This window comes from Saccopteryx bilineata, chromosome X (assembly GCF_036850765.1).
Source record: "Saccopteryx bilineata isolate mSacBil1 chromosome X, mSacBil1_pri_phased_curated, whole genome shotgun sequence".
Taxonomy (NCBI): Eukaryota; Metazoa; Chordata; class Mammalia; order Chiroptera; family Emballonuridae; genus Saccopteryx; species Saccopteryx bilineata.
The window spans coordinates 107,799,345-107,822,092 of record NC_089502.1 but is presented as its reverse complement, the minus strand read 5'-3'; the positions used below and the strand labels follow the sequence as shown (position 1 = coordinate 107,822,092).

General features: G+C 44.5%; 1 protein-coding gene across 1 annotated transcript in view; it reads right to left on the bottom strand.

The window, feature by feature from the left end:
* The window catches only part of MPP1 (MAGUK p55 scaffold protein 1), a 54,807-nt gene extending 35,759 nt beyond the window's left edge, over positions 1–19,048 (bottom strand). Inside the window, exon 1 of the mRNA XM_066248777.1 lies at positions 18,826–19,048. Within this exon, the coding sequence (XP_066104874.1) occupies positions 18,826–18,927 (102 nt within the window). The 5' untranslated portion in view covers positions 18,928–19,048. The remainder of the gene's footprint in view (positions 1–18,825) is intronic.
* Between the last annotated feature and the right edge of the window lie 3,700 nt (positions 19,049–22,748).

Here is a 22,748-nt window from a genome sequence, read left to right as displayed (position 1 = left end):
TGAGCGCGGGCTCATCGGGTTTGAGCAAGGCTTACCAGCTTGAGCCCAAGGTCGCTGGCTTGAGCAAGGGGTCACTGGGTCTGCTGTAGCCCCACGGTCAAGGCACATATGAGAAAGCAATCAATGAACAACTAAGGTGCTGCAACGAATTGATGTTTCTCATCTCCCTCCCTTCCTGTCTGTCCCTATCTGTCCCTCTCTCTGTCTCTATCTCTATCTCTGCCACACAAAAAAGAAGTATCCCCTCCCAGCCGCAGATAAAATATTAAATCAAAAACAATATGGAGGAGAGGGAACAGGCTGTGCTTGGTTTATGGAAGGGTAAACTGATATTTGAGTACAAGCTGAGAATGGATGGCAGCTCCATTCCAGGCACATCCAGGGCATCCCTCACAAACAGTGGGACTGTGAGTGGTGTGCCTTGTTATACACTTTGTGGGGAATGAGAAGTGGGAATCAATTTCCTCCCTTCTTTCCTCCCTCCCTCCCCCCCTCCCTCCCTCCTTGTAAGTGCCCAATGCTCTATCCAAGGGCCTAGGGGAAAAAGAATTAGAAAATCAGAAACAAGGAGTTTAGAAGCTTGTGGATGAACATGTGTTTCACATGATAGGGTGTGTTCCTTACAAAATAATGTATTTTGATTTTAATTTACTTCATCCTAAGAGGTCAGCAGAAACTCTGATAAGATGGTGACATTTGAAGTAGTGTAACTTATAGGGTGGCTTCAAATGAGGGAAGTACTAAGAAAGAAAAACTGCTTTGTGTAGCAACTAGATTCACATGAAACCGAGTCACATGGCATTGCTATTAGAACAGAATTGTCTGAGATAGGGTTGTATTTAGAAATCCGCCTTATATCTGTAGGCACAGAACTCCACATCAAGGTTCTTTATAGTAGATGACTCAATAGTATAGTTAACACTGCATCTTATGGGAGTATCCTGGCATACAGACACCATGTAGCAATAAAAAGGAGGTTCTGTGGTTAACCCTGAAGCTATATGGTTAAGGGGGGGGGAAGGCTATGCTATCATTAGCATAAATAGTGATAAAATTAATATATTCATATTTGTTGTGAATGCATACACTATCTCTGGAAGGAGACATAAATAACTTCTCTCTCTTCTCGGAAGGAGAATCGGATGGTCACAAGATGGGGTGAAAAGGAAATTGTATTCACTGTGTAGCCACTTAAACCTTTATTTTTTAATTTTTTAAAGACTTTATTCATTTTAGAGGAGAGAAAGAGAGAGAGAGAGAGAGAGAGAGAGAGAGAGAGAGGGAGAGAACGAGAACACAGGGGGAGGAGCAGGAGCAGGAAGCATCAACTCCCATATGTGCCTTGACCAGGCAAGCCCAGGGTTTTGAACTTGCAACCTCAGCATTCCAGGTTGACACTCTATCCACTGTGCCACCACAGTTCACGTGACTTAAACCTTTCAAAGTATTTACTATATGCATGTGTTACTGCAATAAAAGACATCAGTAAAAGAAAAAAGACAACACAGGTTACAAATCTTAGGTGTGCCTTTGAAAAGAATATACACAAACTGTTGGGGTTTGAGTACTGACTTTTTTTTTTTTAAAGGGGGATTTCAAGCAGGTTCTAATCCTCTTTTTTTTTTTTCCTGTATTTTTCTGAAGCTGGAAACGGGGAGAGACAGTCAGACAGACTCCTGCATGCGCCCGACCGGGATCCACCCAGCACGCCCACCAGAGGGCGATGCTCTGCCCCTCCGGGGCGTCGCTCTGTTGTGACCAGAGCCACTCTAGTGCTGAGGAGCCATCTCCTGCGCCCGGGCCATCTTTGCTTCAGTGGAGCCTCGGCTGCGGGAGGGGAAGAGAGAGACAGAGAGGAAGGAGAGGGGGAGGGGTGGAGAAGCAGATGGGCGCTTCTCCTGTGTGCCCTGGTCAGGAATCGAACCCGGGACTTCTGCACGCCAGGCCGATGCTCTACCACTGAGCCAACTGGCCAGGGCTGAGTACTGACTCTTTTAACTAACAGCTGGATAGTTCTGGGCAAGTTTCTTGACCTCTCAGTGCTTCACTTACAAATGTGGGCTGTTGTCAAGATGTTGTGCAAGTCTATCTGTAGGATGTACTAAGATACATTTAGAATCCTGAAAGAGGGGGAGGGGGAGGGGTACAGAGAGAACTGGATGGAGGGTGGCGGAGGACGATCTCTCTTCGGGTGATGGGTATGCAACAGAACTAAATGACAAGATAACCTGGAAATGTTTTCTTTGAATGTATGTACCCTGATTTATTGATGTCACCCCATTAAAATAAAAATTTATTTATAAAAAAAAAAAAAAAAAAAAAAAAAAGAATCCTGAAAGAGCCCTGGCCGGATAGCTCAGTTGGTTGGAGCACCTTCCCGAAGTGCAGAGGTTGCCAGTTCGATCCCCGGTCAGGGCACATGCAAGACCAGATTAATGTTCCTATCTCTCTCTCTCTCCTTTCCTCTCTCTAAAATAAATAAAATAAACATTTAAAAAAAGAACCCTGAAAGACACTGCTAAAGAAAATGTTAAGCAGTAAAAATTTCATGCACCCCTTCAGTTTCAATTAATTCCTATACAGGCAATCAAAAATCTATTATTCCTAAAAGCTCTACAAAGTACAATGCTTTCTATTCTGGCAAAATAGAATTTTTGTTAGTGACTGATTTGGATTCAAGTTGGCAGCCTAGACGTGTGTGCACCCCAGACCCTGTTTAAATGAGAGCAAAGGTGACAAGGAAATAGAAACACATTAAAAAAAAAGAAAGAAAGAAAAGAAAACATGAGGAAGTCATCAGGAATGAGAGATTTCAATAACTTTCTAGGAGATGGAAAGCAGATGGGGGAATGGTCATTGATCAAGCATAGTTGAGACAGCAAAGCCTGGAACATGCACATAGGAGGAACTGGCTGGGGAAATTGTGTCATTCTGCAAAGCACAACCATCTGGAGCTCCAGAGTTCCTGTACAGAGAAAGAAAAAATGAGCTTAAGGTGAAAACATCTCCCAAAAAGCTGCCAATCCAGTCACTCCCAAGGCAGGAGGAAGGAAAAAGAGCCAGGACAATGGTATCTGTTCCAGAACTTCTCCAGTGCACATCTGCTCATGCCTCAGTGGCCAGAACTATAGAACAAGGCCATCCCAGGCTGCAAAAGGCCCTGAGAAAGTAAGAATTGAGTTGGGCATCTTGCCATCCCAAACAAAATCAGGGAGGACTGGGATAAGCAAGAAGTGGGATGTCTGACTGGTGGTAGCACAGTGGATAGAGCGTCGGCCTGGGACACTGAGGTACCAGGTTTGAAACCCCGAGGTCACCAGCTTGAGGGGCAGGCTCATCTGGCTTGACTATGGGCTCACCAGCTTGAGCAGGGGGTTGCCAACTTGAGCTTGGGATCATCTACATCAGGGGTAGTCAACCTTTTTATTCCTACTGCCCACTTTTGTATCTCTGTTAGTAGTAAAATTTTCTGACTGCCCACCGGTTCCACAGTAATGGTGATTTATAAAGTAGGGAAGTAACTTTACTTTATAAAATTTATAAAGCAGAGTTACAGCAAGTTAAAGCATATAATAATAATTACTTACCAAGTACTTTATGTCAGATTTTCGCTAAGTTTGGCAGAATAAATCTTTATAAAACAACTTACTATAGTTAAATCTATCTTTTTATTTATACTATGGTTGCTCCGCTACCGCCCACCATGAAAGCTGGAACACCCACTAGTGGGCGGTAGGGACCAGGTTGACTACCACTGATCTACATGATCCCGTGGTCGCTGGCTTGAGCAAAGCATCACTGGCTCAGTTAGAACTTCCCCCAGCCCCAGTCAAGGCAAGTAGGAGAAGCAATCAATCAACTAATGTGACAAAGCTAGGAGCTGATGCTTCTCATCTCTCTCCCTGTCTCTCTCTCCCCTCCCTCCCCCGCAAAAAAGAGTGTGATAAAGCTGTTTGGTCAGAAGTGGCTGCTAAGGCTGTCCTCTGCAGGTAGGCACGTGCCCTCTAGGCCATTCCCTACTACTCCCCGGTACAGACGTCAAGTGTTGTCTGCTGATTCCCCTGCATCTGGGACGTTACTTTTCTTACATACAAGCAGCTTCACTCACCTGATCCACCTAGGTTACACTGAAAGCACCTCTGAATAACTTTTAAAAGTCATATATGTGCCTGACCTGTGGTGGCGCAGTGGATAAAGCGTCGACCTGGAAATGCTGAGGTCGCTGGTTCAAAACCCTGGGCTTGCCTGGTCAAGGCACATATGGGAGTTGATGCTTCCTGCTCCTCCCTCCCTCCCCCTTCTCTCTCTCTCTCTCTCTCTCTCTCTCTCTCTCTCTCTCTCTCTCATTCTTTCTCCTCTCTAAAAATTAATAAAAGAAAAAAAATTTAAAAAAAGTCATATACATGATGTAAAGGCACAGGCTCTGGAATAGCTAAAACAATTTTGAAAATAAAGACAGAAGGAGGAATCAGTGTACACAGTTTCAAGATTTACAGAGTTACAAGTAATCATGAATATGTGGTACAGACCCAAAGATCAATAGAACAGAATAGTGAACCCAGAAATAAATGCACACAGATATGGCAAGTTGATTTTGACAATGGTGAAAGGTAGGCTTTTCCACAAATGGTGCTGGAGCAATTGAATACCCTAGGCAAAAAAAAAAAAAAAAAACTACCCTAAAATGCACACTTTATTAAATAGATCATGGACTTAAATGTAGAGTGTACAACTGTAAAACTTTTTAGAAAAAAAAACCCATAGAGGACAGCTTGACCTGCGGTGGCACAGGGGATGGAATATCAACCTGGAACACTGAAACTGCTGGTTCCAAACCCTGGGCTTCCTCGGTCAAGGCACATACGACAAAGTGAAACAATTATGATCTCATTCCCTCTCTCTCTAAAATCAATAAATAAAATCTTAAAAAAATTAAATGTACTATTTTAATATATATATATATATATATATAGGAGATAACTGTCAGGATTTAGGTCTAAACAAAGAATTCTTTTTTTTTTTTTTTTGTATTTTTCTGAAGCTGGAAACAGGGAGAGACAGTCAGACAGACTCCTGCATGTGCCCGACTGGGATCCACCCGGCACACCCACCAGGGGCGACGCTCTGCCCACCAGGGGGCGATGCTCTGCCCCTCCGGGGCATCGCTCTGCCATGACCAGAGCCACTCTAGCGCCTGGGGCAGAGGCCAAGGAGCCATCCCCAGCGCCCGGGCCATCTTTGCTCCAATGGAGCCTTGGCTGTGGGAGGGGAAGAGAGAGACAGAGAGGAAGGGGGGGGTGAAAAAGCAAATGGGTGCTTCTCCTATGTGCCCTGGCCGGGAATCGAACCCGGGTCCCCCACATGCCAGGCCGACGCTCTACCGCTGAGCCAACCAGCCAGGGCCGACAAAGAATTCTTATGCCTGGCACCAAAAGCAGAATTCATAAAAGGAAAAATTGATAAATTGGACCTCTTAAAAAGAACAACAAACTTTTGCACTGTGAAAGCCTGTGTGAGGATGATAAAAAGACAAGCTATGGACTAATAGAAAACAGTAACCAACCACACATCTAACAGAAGTTTAGCATCTAGAATATATAAAGACTGATCAACACTCAATAATATAAACAATCTAGGAAGATGAACAGAAGATATGAACAAATATCTCACTTAAAGGATGTGTAAGTAAAGGATGGCAAATGAGGATATGAAAAGATGTTGAATAATTGTCAGGGAGAAATGTAATTAAAACCATAATGAGAAGCCAATATATACTTATGAGAATAGCTAAGGTTAAAAAGTAGTGACAACACTAGCCAGACCAGGTGGTGGTGCAGTGGATAGAGCATTGGATTGGGACGTGGAGGACCCAGGTTTGAGAGTCCAAGGTCACCAGCTTGAGCATGGGCTCATCTGGTTTGAGCAAAGCTCACCAGCTTGGACCCAAGGTCGCTGGCTCGAGCAAGGGGTCACTTGGTCTGCTGAAGGTCTGCGGTCAAGGCACATATGAGAAAGCAATCAATGAACAACTAAGGTGTTGCAACAAAAAACTGATGATTCATGCGTCTCATCTCTCTCCGTTCCTGTCTGTCTGTCCCTATCTATCCCTCTCTCTGACTCTGTCTCTGTAAAAAAAACAAACAAACATCCTCTCACTGGCTTTACCAGGCGGTGGCGCAGTGGATAGAATGTCCGACTGCGATGTGGAGGACCCAGGTTTGAGACCCAGAGGTTGTCAGCTTGAGCGTGGGCTCATCTGGTGTGAGAAAAGCTCACCAGCTTGGACCCAAGGTCGCTGGCTCCAGCAAGGGGTTACTCGGTCTGCTGAAGGCCCATGGTCAAGGCACATATGAGAAAGCAATCAATGAACAACTAAGGTGTTGCAACGAAAAACTAATAATTGATGATTCTCATCTCTCTCCGTTCCTGTCTGTCTGTCCCTATCTGTCCCTCTCTCTGACTCTCTCTCTGTCCAAAAAAAAAAAAAAAATAGTGACAATACTAAATGCTGGTGAGGATGCAAAGTACTGAATCTCTCATCCATTGCTGGTGGGAATGTAAAATGGTGTAGCCATTTGGAAAGAGAGCTGGGAATTTCATTGAGAAATGTTCACACAAAACCTGTAAATGGGCCCTGGCTGGTTGGCTCAGTGGTAGAGCACCGGCCTGGCGTGCAGGAGTCCCAGGTTCGATTCCCGGCCAGGGCACACAAGAGAAGCACCCATCTGCTTCTCCACCCCTTCCCCTCTCCTTCTTCTCTGTCTCTCTCTTCCCCTCCCACAGCCAAGGCTCCATTGGAGCAAAGTTGGCCTGGGCACTGAGGATGGCTCTGTGGCCTCTGCCTCAGGCGCTAGAATGGTTCTGGTTGCAACAGAGCGATGCCCCAGATGGGCAGAGCATCGCCCCCTGGTGGGCGTGCTGGGTGGATCCCAGTCGGGCGCATGTGGGAGTCTGTCTGACTGCCTCCCCGTTTCCAACTTCAGAAAAATACAAAAACATACAAACAAACAAACAAACAAAAACCTGTAAATGGCCTGACCTGTGGTGGCGCAGTGGATAAAGTGTCAACCTGGAAACGCTGAGGTTGCCGGTTCAAAACCCTGGGCTTACCTGGTCAAGGCACATATGGGAGTTGATGCTTCCTGCTCCTCTCTCTCTCTGTCTCTCTCTCTCTCTCTCTCTCTTTCTCTCTCTCTCTCTCTCTCTCCTCTCTCCTCTCTATAATGAATAAATAAAATCTTAAAAAAAACCAAACCTGTAAATGAAGGTTCATAACAACTTTATTCATAATACCAAAACCTGAAAACAACCAGAATGGCCTACAATAGGTGCCCAATTCAGCAGACTCTGGTCCATTCTAACCATGCAACACTTCTCAGCAATAAAAAGAAATAAACTATTAATATACCCAACAACCTGGGATGGATGTAAAAGACATTCTGATGAGTGAAAAAAGCCAATCTCAACAGGTTGCATACTATACGATTCCATTTATATAACATCCTTGAGATGACAAAATTATAGAGATGGAGAACAGGTTAGCGGTTTCAAGGGTTCGGAATGGTGGGCTGGAGGGGAAGTGTGATAATAAAGGGGTAACACCAGGGAGGGAAGTCTTTGTGGTGATGGAATAGTTCAATTTATCCAATCTATTCAATATTTTAATCATAGTGGTGGTTATGTATATCTACACATGACAAAATGACATAGAACTACACTTACACATCATACAAATATCCAAGCCATGGTTTTGACACTGCGCTGTTATTGAGCTCCTAGTAGAGTTGAGCTTATTGCATAAAATAACTAGCAGAATGGCTTGTTTGCAACTAAAGAACTATAAGAGAGTTTGGTACCAAAGAAATGGTACAGGCAACAGATCCTTGAGAAATATGCAATATACAGGATCAGTTTTCAGACTATGAGATTCCCACTCATATTCTAGGGAGGGAAAGTAGGAGGCCATGATACACAGTGGTCAAACAGTTCCTTGACGCACTGCCCATGGTGACCTGGGACCATGTGGTAATAACTCTTCAAAGGTAGGTAGCTAGTGCCACAGATCCATTTAAATGACGTGAGATTAAATATCTAAGAGGGCCTGACCTGCAGTGGCGCAGTGGGTAAAAGCATTGACCTGGAACACTGAGGTCGCCAGTTCGAAACCCTGGGCTTCCCTGGTCAAGGCACATATGGGAGTTGATGCTTTCTGCTCCTTCCTCCCTTCTCTCTCTCTCTCTGTCTCCTCTCTCTAAAATGAATAAATAAAAAAATCTAAAAATAAATAAATAAATAAAATAACCAATAAAAAAAAAGATAAATATCTAAGAGGATTCAAGAAAACCAGAGGAAAAACAGTGTAAAGTTTGAATGAAGAATTCCTTTTCTCAAATTGACTATCTGTATTATTTTTATATTTTTATGACTGGCATGTATTAAAGATTGAGTCTATAGCCTGACCAGGTGGTGGCGCAGTGGATCAAGTGTCGGACTGGGACTGGACATGGAGGACCCAGGTTCGAAATCCCGAGGTCACCAGCTTGAGCGTGGGCTCCTCTGGTTTGAGCAAGGCTCACCAGCTTGAACCCAAGGTCGCTGGCTTGAGCAAGGGGTTACTCGGTCTGCTGTAGCCCCCCAGTCAAGGCACATATGAGAATGCAATCAATGAACAACTAAGGTGCTGCAACCAAGAATTGATGCCTCTCACCTCTCTCCCTTCCTATCTATCTGTCCCTCTCTCTGTCTCTCCCTGTCTGTCACACACACAAAAAAGATTGAGTCTAATAAAAGTGAAACTAAGAGACATTGATAAGAGTGTGGTGGTTACGGGGGGGAGGGGGGAAACGGAGAGGGAAAGGGGGAGGGGGGCACAAAGCACAAAGAAAACTAGATAGATAGAAGGTGACAGAGGACAATCTGACTTTGGGTGATGGGTATGCAACATAATTGAACGACAAGATAACCTGGACTTGTTATCTTTGAATATATGTATCCTGATTTATTGATGTCGCCCCATTAAAAAAATAAAATTAAAAAAAAAAGATTGAGTCTATAGAATGAGGAATTCAAGGACCACTGATAGAATAATTGCTGCGAAAAATTATGGTGTCAAATCTCACATTCCTTAATGCAAAGCACGAAATAAAATTAAGGACTGTCCTTGAGCCTGATTTATGAATCTCTTATCACTAGTAATTGTGGGGCCGAGAAAGCTGAAAACGAAACTTGGAAATTACTTTTATGGGTTTCTCAGAAACCATCATTTTATGTGTTGGTAACTATAGTAGTATATAGGTGGTTATAAAGGTTGGCAACATGGATCATATTATTTTATCATGTGCTGTAAGATATAATCAATAAACCATTTATGATGCTTCACTTGTGTTTTCAGACTTGGTCAAGCTCAGTATAATGTTCTAAGTAATGACAGATTAGAAAGTCTTAGTCCACAGAATACAAAATGACCTTTGAAAGGGGGAGAAGCCTACATGATAGTGCACCTAGACAAGGCAGATAAAGTTCTTACTCAGCTTTATTACAAAGATTGATTTTAACATGTCAGCTTTTAAATTAAGGACTCAGGAAAGCTTACCAGAAGCAGAACACATTCCAGTCAGAAAAGTTCAAGAGTTGCTATCCCAAAGGTTGGTCTTTCGAAAGTGCTTATCCATCAAGTCATTCCCCTTCACGATAATTATGAGTCACTGTCATACTCACCCAAAAGTTACAATGATGACTAAGGTATACAGAAATCTCCAACGTGGTAAGTAAAGAACCAACTTGCAATAGTAAGGCTTCCAAAAGCCAAAGGACAATCTGAACTTGTCCCTGACCACCCTGTCTTCCTGAGACACACTCTACCCAGCCTACTAAGTCCTCCCCTGTCTTCAGTGAAACTTCTCTCCGAAAAGGATAGTTTTTCCTCAACCACACCTTACAGCAAATTCCTTCAACTAGGGCCCTCTATCTTCTCACTACAGAAAATTATAGGAGCGATGATATGAAAAGACATACAGTTACACTAATGTCTGTGTGTACATATGTACACATACACACAGAGTAAAGGCAATTGATTACTTAATTCAATCTGTAGGTTTGAGACTACATTAAGTGCAGGAGAGCTTGACATAGTTAAGTCATGGTCTCTGCCCTTCATCAGCTCATTATGATGAGAAGAAAGCCTTCATTCATTCATTTATCCAACATAGATGATGAATGGGAAAAATATTCTCCATGGAGTTTAAGACTGGCTTAAACTGTAAGTGCTCAAAGGACACAGACCAAGGTTGTCAGCTTTCTTCAAAACTAGCAAATGGAGCATCAGAGAGGCTTTCAAAATGGTGAAAAGGATGGCCTCTGTGGGGGAAAGAGGGAAAGAAGACAGGAAGTCCTGGGGACAGACCAAAGAGAAGTCTGATGTTTAATCTGTAGAACTGGGATTCAGATACAAGTCCTGCCTAATGAAGTTAAATCCCAGTCCACCTGCTGCACAACTGGAAGAGACTGGGCTTAGGAGAAAGGGGAAAGTATCTGTCTTTGACTCAGGATAACCAACTTGTCCAGATCGACAACTTAAACTGCAGTCTGTCTCCCCTATTTGTCCAGTCCCAGTCCCACATACCAGGCACCTGTCCCAGCTCCTTGATCTTCTCTAACTTGTCCCCTTTGCACAGCTGGTAATACAGTCCAATGTGCTCCGTATGTTTTACTTGTTTATTCTGTTGATTGTGCCTCCCCAAGCTGCAATGTAACTTCCACACAGGCAGAGATCTTTGTCTGTTGTCTTCACTTATGAACCCAGGCACCTAGAACACCACCCACTCTAACGGGAGCTTGTTCAACATTCACTGATGACAAGAATAACTACCAAGGCATGTGCTGCTATATTTTCAGTTTCACCACCACCATCACCACGGCTATCTCACCATGACTGTCAGTCACCACCACCATATGACTGGTAAGTGATATGAGCAATGTTGACAACGGGTAAAAGTCAAAGGTACTGGACTCCATTTTTCAGAGTTCTTGTCAACTTGAAACTGCCACCTTCATCTCCAGGGGCCATGGGAAACCCCAGGGCTCCGGTGGGCCTGCCCCCCACAACTGACAGGAAAGGTAGGAATGACTCTGCTTAAAGATGACTGCTCAGCTTCAGGAGAAACTGGGGAGTAAACACAACTGTACATCTGGCCTTTGCTCTGCAGCCTCTTGGCCTTTAATCCTACAAACTGCTGGAGTGGCAAGCCTGCTGCTCTGAAACCCCCTCGGGAGGGAGGAAACATCTGCAACAGGGTTCAAAGGGCAGAGGTAGTTGCTCAAAGGAAGTTGTGATTAAAAAGGAGATGAAAAACAAACTTGGTGAGGGGAGTGAGAGAATGACTAAAGCAGGGGCAATTAAAGTTGGTTTTCTCATTCAAACAATCAAATTACAAAAGAGTGACAGTGAACATAGGAAAAACAAACATAGTTTAAGCCTACGGTTTAGGCTCTCTGCCAACTCCACAAAGACTCGGGAGAAGGCCCAGACCAAGAAGATGAATGATCACCAAAGAGAGCAGACTCTGTGAACTGCCCACAACAGCTGCAAGCCTCCCACAACCCGGGGCCTAAGGGTATGCCAACACCCCACTCTTTGCCCTAAACAGATCCTATTCCACTTTGGAAAAAACAAATCCAAAAAACAAGACAAACTATGAGAAAACTAAGAGCATTAGAAAGAGATTAGCACTGTTTAAACCACTAATGACCAAGAGCTAGGGAAAAGAGGTTGGGGGATAGAAAAAGACCTAAGAGTCAGGACTTTCTGGCAACTACAGTCTTAAAAATTACACATTAACTAGGTGCATTGTTTCTCAGGCAGTAAATCCATCTGAGAACACATACATCAATCCAAAGGCCAAGTCTCTAAAGATCTTTTCCCAGTGTGCTTTATCCACCCAGTGTACTATGTACACAGGCAAAGGCTTCTCTTTCCACTGAAGGAAAACAGGAAACAACACAGAAAGAAACAGCAGACTGCAAAGCCTGATACTGCCATTACACCAGCAGCCAGACTGTGTATATCAGGGGTCCCCAAACTTTTTTTTTTTTTTCTTCATTTTTCTGAAGCTGGAAACAGGGAGAGACAGTCAGACAGACTCCCGCATGCGCCCGACCGGGATCCACCCGGCACGCCCACCAGGGGCGGTGCTCTGCCCCCCAGGGGGCGATGCTCTGCCCATCCTGGGCGTCGCCATATTGCGACCAGAGCCACTCTAGCGCCTGAGGCAGAGGCCACAGAGCCATGCCCAGCGCCCGGGCCATCTTTGCTCCAATGGAGCCTTGGCTGCAGGAGGGGAAGAGAGAGACAGAGAGGAAGGAGAGGGGGAGGGGTGGAGAAGCAGATGGGCGCTTCTCCTATGTGCCCTGGCCGGGAATCGAACCCGGGCCCTCCGCACGCTAGGCCGACGCTCTACCGCTGAGCCAACCGGCCAGGGCTCCCCAAACTTTTTACACAGGGGGCCAGTTCACTGTCTCTCAGACCGTTGGAGGGCCGGACTATAAAAAAAAAACTATGAACAAATCCCTATGCACACTGTACATATCTTATTTTAAAGTAAAAAACAAAACGGGAACAAATACAATATTTAAAATAAAGAACAAGTAAATTTAAATCAACAAACTGACCAGTATTTCAATGGGAACTATGCTCCTCTCACTGACCACCAATGAAAGAGATGCCCCTTCCGGAAGTGCTGCGAGGGCCGAATAAATGGCCTCAGGGGGCCACATGTGGTCCGCAGGCCTTAGTTTGGGGACCCCTGGTGTATATACATCATCAGTGAAACCCTCATCCCCATTTCGTGTGAAATGGTTTAGAAAATTGTCTGAAGTTAAAGGACTAGTAAGTTTCAAACTCTTAGGACTTAAATTAAGGGCATAGCCTTCAGAGTTTATGAGGGTCAAAGGAGAGAATGCAGGTACAGCACCTCCCAAAATGTGCGGCACAGAGGTGGCTTTTATGTTAGGGTCACAAAAGGGTATTAACAGAAGTTCATTCCTACCAGAGCTCCTCCCTTGGGGTCCAAGCATTGAGGGCCTTTTCTCCACACTGCTTGGGCAAGCTGAGCCCTGTGGGAGTTCAAATCCCCATGAGAATATTAGTACTTATCTAAGGAAGATTTATCCAGGTGCTTGAGATATAGCAAAGAGTAAGAGATGAGACACTGTGCTCACAAAGTGGGCATTCCAGTGGGCAGCTTCAACCCCTAAACATTCTGTGCATTATTAGACAGAATAGCCAAAGTGCGATGGAGGAAAATAACCCAGAAATGGGGCAAGGGGGTTTGCAATTTTAAACTGCATGTCCGGAAAAGGCCTTGCAGATAGGTGGCTTCTTAGCAAAAAAAAAAAAAAAAAAAAATGTATTTTGTTCATGTATATTTCTTTATATGAAGGGGGGGGGGAAGTGAAGAATCAGAAAGTAAAATTTCCATATTACGAAAGTTGTATTCTGGTTCCCTAATTCAGAGCTTTCTTCCTGTTCCCCATCCCCTGCCCCTCCCCACAGCTGCTTTTGAAAATGCCCTCTTGCCTTTCTATACCCCACACCCAGAGTCCTCCTTTTTTAGCAACACTGAAAGTTTTGAGCAAGTTACTGCTTAGGGACAATCTCTACACCAGGGATCGGGAATCTTTTTGGCTGAGAGAGCCATGAATTCCACATATTTTAAAATGTAATTCTGTGAGAGTCATACAATGACCCGTGTACGTTACGCATTATCCAACAAAAATTTGGCGTTGCCTGACCAGGTGTGGCGCAGTGGATACAGCGTCGGACTGGGAGGCCGAGGACCCAGGTTCGAGACCCTGAGGTCGCCAGCCTGAGCGTGGGCTCATCTGGTTTGAGCAAAAGCTCACCAGCTTGGACCCAAGGTTGCTGGCTCGAGCAAGGGGTTACTCGGTCTGCTGAAGGCCCGCGGTCAAGGCACATATGAGAAAGCAATCAATGAACAACTAAGGTGTCACAATGCGCAACGAAAAACTAATGACTGATGCTTCTCATCTCTCCGTTCCTGTCTGTCTGTCCCTGTCCATCCCTCTCTCTGACTCTCTCTCTGTCTCTCTAAAAAAAATAAAAAAAAATTTGGTGTTGTCCCGGAGGACAGCTGTGATTGGCTCTAGTCGCCCGCAACCATGAACATGAGAGGTAAGAAATGAATGGATTGTAATACATGAGAATGTTTTATATTTTTAACATTATTTTTTTCTTAAAGCTTGTCTGCGAGCCAGATACAGCCATCAAAAGAGCCACATCTGCCTCGCAAGCCATAAGTTCTCGACCCCTGCTCTATACCAATGAAATGTCAACTGATTTAGTCTTCCTTACCCCAGGGTACATTTCACAATATCTCAAGACATTTTTGATTGTCAAAGCTAGGGAGAGGGGCAGGTAATACTTTTCACAACAAAGAATTGCCAGACTCAAATATCAATAATGCCAAGGTCAGAAAAAACCCTAATTTAAGGTAAATTATCTTGACCTGGAATATCAAATTCAGTGTCAGAGAACAAATGAGTTAGAAAAAGGGTTATCTTTCATTTAAAATATTGACAGAATTTACATGATAAAACTTTAACCTACTTAGCCTCCAAGTGGTCACAAAGACACCAGATTCTTATCTGCAAGGTACACCCAGCCCTTTAGTTTCGAAAGGCAGTCAGAGAGTTCCTGGAAGGGAAGGAGTCACACAGGCTGAGATCATACCTTGTACTGGGAAAGTGGGGAGAGGACTAAATAATTTGAAAACTACACTTTTTTTAAAATTTTTTTTTATTTATTCATTTTTTTAGAGAGGACAGGGAGAGACAGAGAGAGAGAGGAGAGAGACAGAGAGAGAAGGGGGGTTGGAGCTGGAAGCATCAACTCCCATATGTGCCTTGACCAGGCAAGCCCAGGGTTTCGAACCGGTGACCTCAGCATTTCCAGGTCGACGCTTTATCCACTGCACCACCACAGGTCAGGCGAAAACTACACTTTATTTTAGTTGTTAGTCCATTTTTTGATGTGGGTTAGGCCTGAGTGACTAACTACAGGACTTAAGGAGACCTGGGAATGATCTGCCTTTGTGCCCAGGGGACTGCAAGCAAAGCCTTTGTATGACAAGGACTGTATGCCCTCTATGAACTTTGTCTACAATCTCAACTCAAAGTATTGAGTTGATACTTTTCATCTCTCTCCCTTTCTGTCTGTTTCCCTCTAGCAAAAAAAAAAAGGAAAAAGAATCAATCTGTGTGCTGTGAAGCTGTAGGAGTCTGAGTCTTTCACAGAAAGGCCCATACAGCTTGAGTGAGGGGTCAGTGGCTTGATTGTCCTACTAATACTTTTGTCTTAAGTATTATTTAAAGCAGTACTTTTCCCATAACCTGGCTTTAACTAGGTCAAGAATCCCTGAAAATTCATTCAGGCCTAACCCACATCAAAAAACGGACTAACAAATCAGACGTAGGTGAGTTTCCACTAAGAAGACCTTTCTATCCATTCTTAGGCCATCAGATGCAGCATTACTCCACAGTGGTCATCATTAATTCTGACCTAATAATACTTATGGTGCTGAGGCTACAAAGTAACTAAGTAAGGACACAGAGGCAAGAGTAGCATAGTGCTGTGAAGCTGTAAATAAATAAATTTACAATCAATTTTATGTGTACTAATAGATACTATTGTAAAGAATAAGGCCAGAGAGAACTGACAAAATTAATTTCTCCAAGGAAGGAACTATAATTAAATATGGAAGACAGGCCACAGTTCAAACTCATTGCAAAATGATCATTTGACAGTATTTTTTCAATATTAGATGTGGACTACCGTTAAAAGTGAAACCAATAGGGGGAACTCAAGAGTTACAATTTTAGCTTGAGTAATGGTGGCTTTGGTTATAGTCAGTGGGCATAATGGTTAATGCAAGTAAAAGCTTCGTTCCTAGAACTGGGATACGTGAATAGGACTACAGGACTTAAGGAGACCTGCGAATGATCTGCCTTTGTGCCCAGGGGACTGCAAGCAAAGCCTTTGTATTACAAGGACTGTATGCCCTCTATGAACTTTCTCTACAATCTCATTAACTACCCACCCTTCTCCCTATAAAAGGGTTGGCTGGGGATAGGGGGTTGAGATGATTTGGAAATGTATCCCCACCTCCCCAGATGGCTGGCCATCTGAATAAAGTGCCCATAAAGATTCAATTTCTGGCCTGACCACTGGTGGCGCAGTGGACAGAGCATGGAACTAGGACACTCAGGTCCCAGGTTCAAAACCCTGAGGTTGCCAGCTTGAGTGTGGGCCCATACAGCTTGAGTGAGGGGTCAGTGGCTTGAGCACAAAGGTCCCTGGCTTGAAGTCCAAGATCGTTGACCTTAGCAAGGGGTCACTGGCTCAGCTTGAGCCCGCCCCCCACGCATATGAAAAGCAATCAATGAACAACTAAGGTGCTGCAGCTATGAGTTGATACTTTTCATCTCTCTCCCTTTCTGTCTGTTTCCGTCTAGCAAAAAAAAAAAAAAAAAAAAGAATCAATCTGTGTCTCTGAATTGATGAGAGGCAGCACAAACTTGGATATTTTCTGGTTTCAAAGCTTTGAGTTTTGAGTCTTTCAAAGTTTTATACAAAGCAATCCCCTTAAATGAAGCCTTCAGCAACATAATTTTATGAATTTCATTAAAGCCAAAAACTTCTGCATAAGGTTTTCCTGCTTCTTGCCAGGGTAGGAAAATGTGTTGACTGCTACTGGACAGGCAGGCAGCTTTCACGCAGGGGTCCCCAAACTTTTTACACAGAGGGCCAGTTCACTGTCCCTCAGACCGTTGGAAGGCCGCCACATACAGTGCTCCTCTCACTGACCACCAATGAAAGAGGTGCCCCTTCCGGAGGGGCCGGATAAATGGCCTCAGGGGCCTCATGCGGCCCGGCCCGTGGGCTGTAGTTTGGGGATGCCTGAATGGATGTCCCAGTGCTGTTGTTCAATGTACCCGGCAGTTTGAAGTGCCTGACAAGCATTACCTCAGGTAAACACCACGACAACCCTCCAAGAAGGTTCATTTTACAGAAATGAAAAACCTAAGGCACAGAGAGCTTCAGCAGCTTGCCCAAGGCCACACGGCAAGTAAGAAGCAGAGCCTAATGTTGGTAGTAAAGACTGGTTAAGAGCCCCAAAGACAAGGTGAACCTCAAAAGATAAGAATCAGCACGTCTGTGGGGTCAAGTTATCTGTAATTACATGGAGATCCTCCCTCCAATGTCCATACCTTGGCAGATCTGGATACTATTTCATGCAAGGATTTAGTAAGTTTTCATATTTCACCTTCTTCAAATCCTTTAATAATTAAAGCAAAACAAATGGGCTAACCCATAGAACATATCCAGTATTTTAGAATAAACTCACACCTCCACAAAAACTGCTGTTTACTCAGACATTGCACCCACAACATAACTTTTTTTTCTTGACACACACACACACACACACACACACACACAAACAGAGACATGGAGAGAGATGAGAAGCATCAACACATAATTGCAGCACCCTAGTTGTTCATTGATTGCTTTCTCATATGTGCCCTGATGGGGGTGGGGGGGTTCAGACAAGCCAGTGACCCCTTGCTCAAGCCAGCGACCTTGGGCTTCAAGCCAGCGACCTTGGGCTTCAAGCCAGCGACCTCTGGGCTCAAGACAGCAACCTTTGGGCTCAAGCCAGCAACCATGGGGTCATGTCCATGATCTCATACTCAAGTGAGCGACCCAGTGCTCAAGCTGGTGAGCCTGCGCTCAAGCCAGTGACCTCAGGGCCTCGAGCCTGGGTAGTCCCAGGCGGATGCTCTACCCACTGAGAAACCGCCTGGTCAGGCAACAACATAACTCTTGTAGTGATAGGGTCTCTTTTAAAAAAGGAAGACAATCTCTTAACCTGCCCATAAAGTTTACAGTAGGTCTGGTTATGGAATTATAGATAGGGCTCACGTTATGCTGAGTGAAAGGAGCCAGCACTCAGTTGGATTCTGTCTCTCTCTATCTGGACATTCACTAGTACCTAGCCACCATGCTGAGAGGAAGGCCAGGCCATATAGAAGGGCCACTGGAATGTCTTCTGGCTGATGGCTCCAAATGACAGCCAGCCTCAGCCTCCAGATGAGTGAAGGAGTGAGCATTCTGGTGGCTGCAACCCTGCTTGACAGACCTTGCGGGACAACCTTACCTTGCTGGTACAACTTACACCCAGAACTGTGAGAAATAAGAAAATGATCAACCTTCTACGTGGGCATAGAAGTTAACAGGTATTTACAGGTATCACAGGAATCTGCAGGGAAGAATTACCTCTGAAACCCATGCTCTCCTTGTTCACCCACAAATACCCATTTGCACACTGCACAAGGGGTCCTGCCGAAGTGCAGAGGGACAGTGAGTGAGCACTTCAGAGCCAGAGTTGGCTTTTACAACCCTTTCTGCTGACCAAACACAACACGAATTAGATCTACTCTTGGATCTGCTCCTTAAAGTCTTTCTGGTACCCTGATGAACGTCCACGAACAAGTTTCCCTCGACCTTAAGAAGCACTCTGTCCGGGCCTGGGCCTCTCCTAATTCCCACCTAGAAGGGTTGCTGTTGGCAACCACTCACCGCACCCAAAACGCCACACAAGCTGCTGGTAGCCGCGGCCTTTCCCCGGGAGACAGGACCCCCGAGGTCAGGCCCCCAGGGACAGGGCCGCAGACCGAAGAGGCCCCGGAGCCGGCGGTGCGGAGAGTCCTGGCTCCGCACCTTGCGCCCTGGGGACCCACGGGGCCGCTCACCTCCGGCCGGCTGCGCTTCTGCAGCAAGTGCTCCAGGTAGAGGTCGGAGAGTGCAGTACGCATGCCGCCCCCACTCTCGCCCTCGCTCGCCTTGAGTGTCATCTTGCGGGAGCCCGGACGCGGAGACGCGGAGACGCGGGGACTCAGAGGCAGAAGCTGACGTGAGAGAGGGCAGGGTGCCTGCGGGGCAGCGAGGGCGGCGGGGGAGGTGAAGGAGGCAGAGGCGGCGGACGCGGCGGAGGCGGTGCGGCTGGGCCAGTCTCCACCCCACAGGCGCCCGGCCCACTGCCACCATCGCCCCGCCCCTGGGCCGCCCACGCCCGGCCCCGCGGCGCACGGCTTTGGGCTCCAGGGGACCGCGAGGAGGCGCAGCCCTTGGCAAGGCGCCTGTGGCTGAATCCCAGAGAGGCTGGGGAGAAGCGAGAGAAACAGCTCTAAAACAGCGCAGGGGCCCCCAGCCTCGGGCTGGTTGAGCGCACAGATCACACCCCGGCCGAGTGCGTGGGGGTAGCAGGCAAGAAAGTAGGGGCTGCGCCTGTTTCCCTTTTGACTCCAGGCTGTGTCCATAAATGGGTGCGGGTACAAGACGATGTGAAAATGCCTTTAAGGCTCCTGTGCTGGGGATTCTCTGCCATTTATATTGCTGTTCAGTGCTCGCTTTGGCAGCACATATACATTACTGTTCAATGATGAAAGACCTGATTGCCTCCCAAAACAAAGTGCTTTTACCTATCTTAGGCCACACCTTCTGCTAATGCCACAACATTTTTGAGAGCTCAGTGGAAGCGGAGGGAGACGACATTCCTTAGGAATCCCAGAGCATGATTCTTTAGCATCCTAACGCCTTAGTGTTGTTAAAACAACAACAAAAAATTTAACTGTGCTTAGCGGGGCTCAGGGCTGTTCACCATTTGTAGATACTTTCTCACCTTATAAAACCCTGGTCCCCTTTACACCAAGCTAGTAACCTCACAGTATTGAAAGCAGTTCATTACTCTATGTAATTTTATTTGGATCTTTCAGTAAATCAATAGGAGGAAATCCAAGGGCAAGAGTTTGAAGCCAGATCGTCCACTTTTGCCTGCTTAAGAGGCTGAGTGCACATGATTGATAGCTCACTTCCCCAAGATTACTCAAACGGAGCTGTAGAAGGCACAAAAGAGTGAGGGAACGATAAAAATGAAGAGTGTGATATTAGTGCAACTATAGACTGAGCAAAGGAACAGATAAAGAACACAGAAACATACCCTTGCATGTGTGGAACTGTGGTATATGATAAAGGTGGCATTCTAGGTACGTAAAGAGAGACTTTTCATTAAGTGAAGCTGGAAAATATTTATACCGAAAGAGATGAAATTGTAACCCTCCTTCATGTCGTACACACACACGCGCGCACACACACACATACACACACACACACTATTCCAGGTAGATGAAGGACTTAACTGTCATAAACTTTACAACTTTATAATAATCTTCCAACAAATCTAAAATATTTTTTATTTATAGATATTAGAAACAGAGAGGAAAGCAAAGAAAGAGAGAAGTACTACTTTGTTCCACTTATTTATGCACTCATTGGTTTATTCTTGTGTGTGCCGTGAGGGGAGATAAACCTGCAACCTTGTCATATGGGGATGATGCTCTAACCAACTGACCTACCCAGTCAAGGCCTTTCCAGTAAATTTTACCTATAGTTTTGTATACAGGACAGAGAACTTTATATCATTTAATCTCTCACTAAAACTCTTAATTTGAGCACGTAAGCTTACATATATAGGAAGTACACTTATTTAAAAATATGCAATTAATCAAGCAACTTATTTAGGTAAATAATATTTTCTCTCCTTGGCCTTTTTCTTTTTCCAGTTTTTTTGAGGTAAAATTGGTATACAAAAACTATCCACACAGAGTTAATGTATACAATTTGATGGGTTTGGCATATGAATATACTGTGTTACCACAATTAAGGTAATAAACATATCCTTCACCTCCAAAATATATGTTATGTCATAAACACAACTTTAAAGCGCTTGACAGAAAACATCAACAAAGAACTTTTAGACTTTGGGACAGAAAAATATTTACTAAACAGTGCAGACAAAACATTGATAAAACAGAATATTGATAACTGATTTCATTAACATTAAGAACTTTTACTCATCAAAAAACAAAACAAAAAGCAAAAAAACAACCCAATAACAAAAAACCAACCCAGGTGTGCATTAGGCGAAAATATTTTCAATACACACAAGTGACAAAGGATTGTTATTATGAATGTATATACATATATATGTGTATACAGATTAAAAAGAAAATCACAAACAGTCCAGTAGAAAAATGATAAATATCATGAATAAACATTTCATAGATAGAGAAACACATATGTCCAATAAGTATATGAACAGCTATTCTACCACATTAATGATAAGGGAAATGCAAATCAAGACTACAATGAAATGTTACTGTACACCCATTCAATTTTCAAAAATTAAAAGGTCTAACAATATCAACTGTTGGAGAAGATGTGAATCCATATGAGGTCCTGAACATTGCTTATGGGAATAAAAATTAGTATTAACAGAAAAACAGTTCTCCATTATCTCTCTTTTAAAAAATATTTTATTAATTTTAGAGAGAAGAGAGAGAGAGAAGCAGGGTGATGGTGGGAAAGAACGGGAAGCATTAACTCATAGTTGCTTCTCATGTGTGCCTTGACTGGGCAAGCCTAGGGCTTTGCACTGGCAACCCCAGCATTCTAGGTTCATGCTTTATCCACTGTGCCACCACAGGTCATGCCAGTTGTCTATTATCTCATAAAATTAAACAGTATCTACCCTTCAAGAGAAGTTCTTAAATATGCACAACAAGGGACGTGTACGCCAAAATTCATAAACATAGTTTTGTTAATAGCAAAAACCTGTAAGTAACTCAAATGCCCATTAACTTTGGTATATTAACACAATAAAATATTATTGAAACAAGAAGAAAACAAATCAGAGATACATAAATATATAAAATAGAGAAAAATCCTTCCTTTACTCCTTCCCACTCCCCAGAAGAGACAACCTTCTCAGGTTTGGTAGGTAATCTCCCAAGTCTTTCTCTATGCACATACCAAATATTCTGTACCAGAGCTGCCTTGTTTGGACAGGAAGAGAACCAGTAGTGTGCATGCTTTTGCTCCTTCTCCTGAGCTAAACCATTCTTGCTGTTTATTTTTTATTTATTTACTTATTTTTAAGTGAGAGTAGGGGAGATACAGAGATAGACTCCCGCATGCATCCCAACAGGGTTCCACCTGGCAACCTCCATCTGGGGTCAATGCTATGCCAATCTGGGGCCATACTTGCAACTGAATTGTTTTTCGCACTTAAGACAGGGGTTTCAAGAAGCCATCCTCAGTGCCCGGGGTAACATGCTCCAATTAAGTGAGCCATGGATTCTGGAAGGGAAGAGAAAGAGAGAGAAGGAGGAAGGGGAGAAGCAAATGGTTGCCTCTCCTGTGTGCCCTGACCAGGAATCAAACCTGTGACTTCCACACCCGGGCCAATGCTCTCCTGCTGAGCCAACCGGCCAGGGCCATGAGCTAAACCATTCTTTATTTCCCCCAAACCCCATGAAACAGGCCTCCTTTGAGGACTGGCCCAAGACAAGATTGCTTTCTGGATTCATAGGAAAACAAAACCTGAAGCAAAACTGTCAAGGAAAGGAAAGGAATTGACCTGCTAGCAGGTTTTGATCTCATCTCTCTCACTGATCAAAGTTCACTCAACTGGGTGTTAATTTCCCCACATCTCTGAGTTATGCTACCTTGGTCCTGGCTGTCACTAGGGAGTCAGATCCCACATGCCATATAGTTCAGGGCTGAGTCCAGAAGTGGTAGGAACCAGAGCTGCCATGAGTCTGTTCAGACTGAGTTT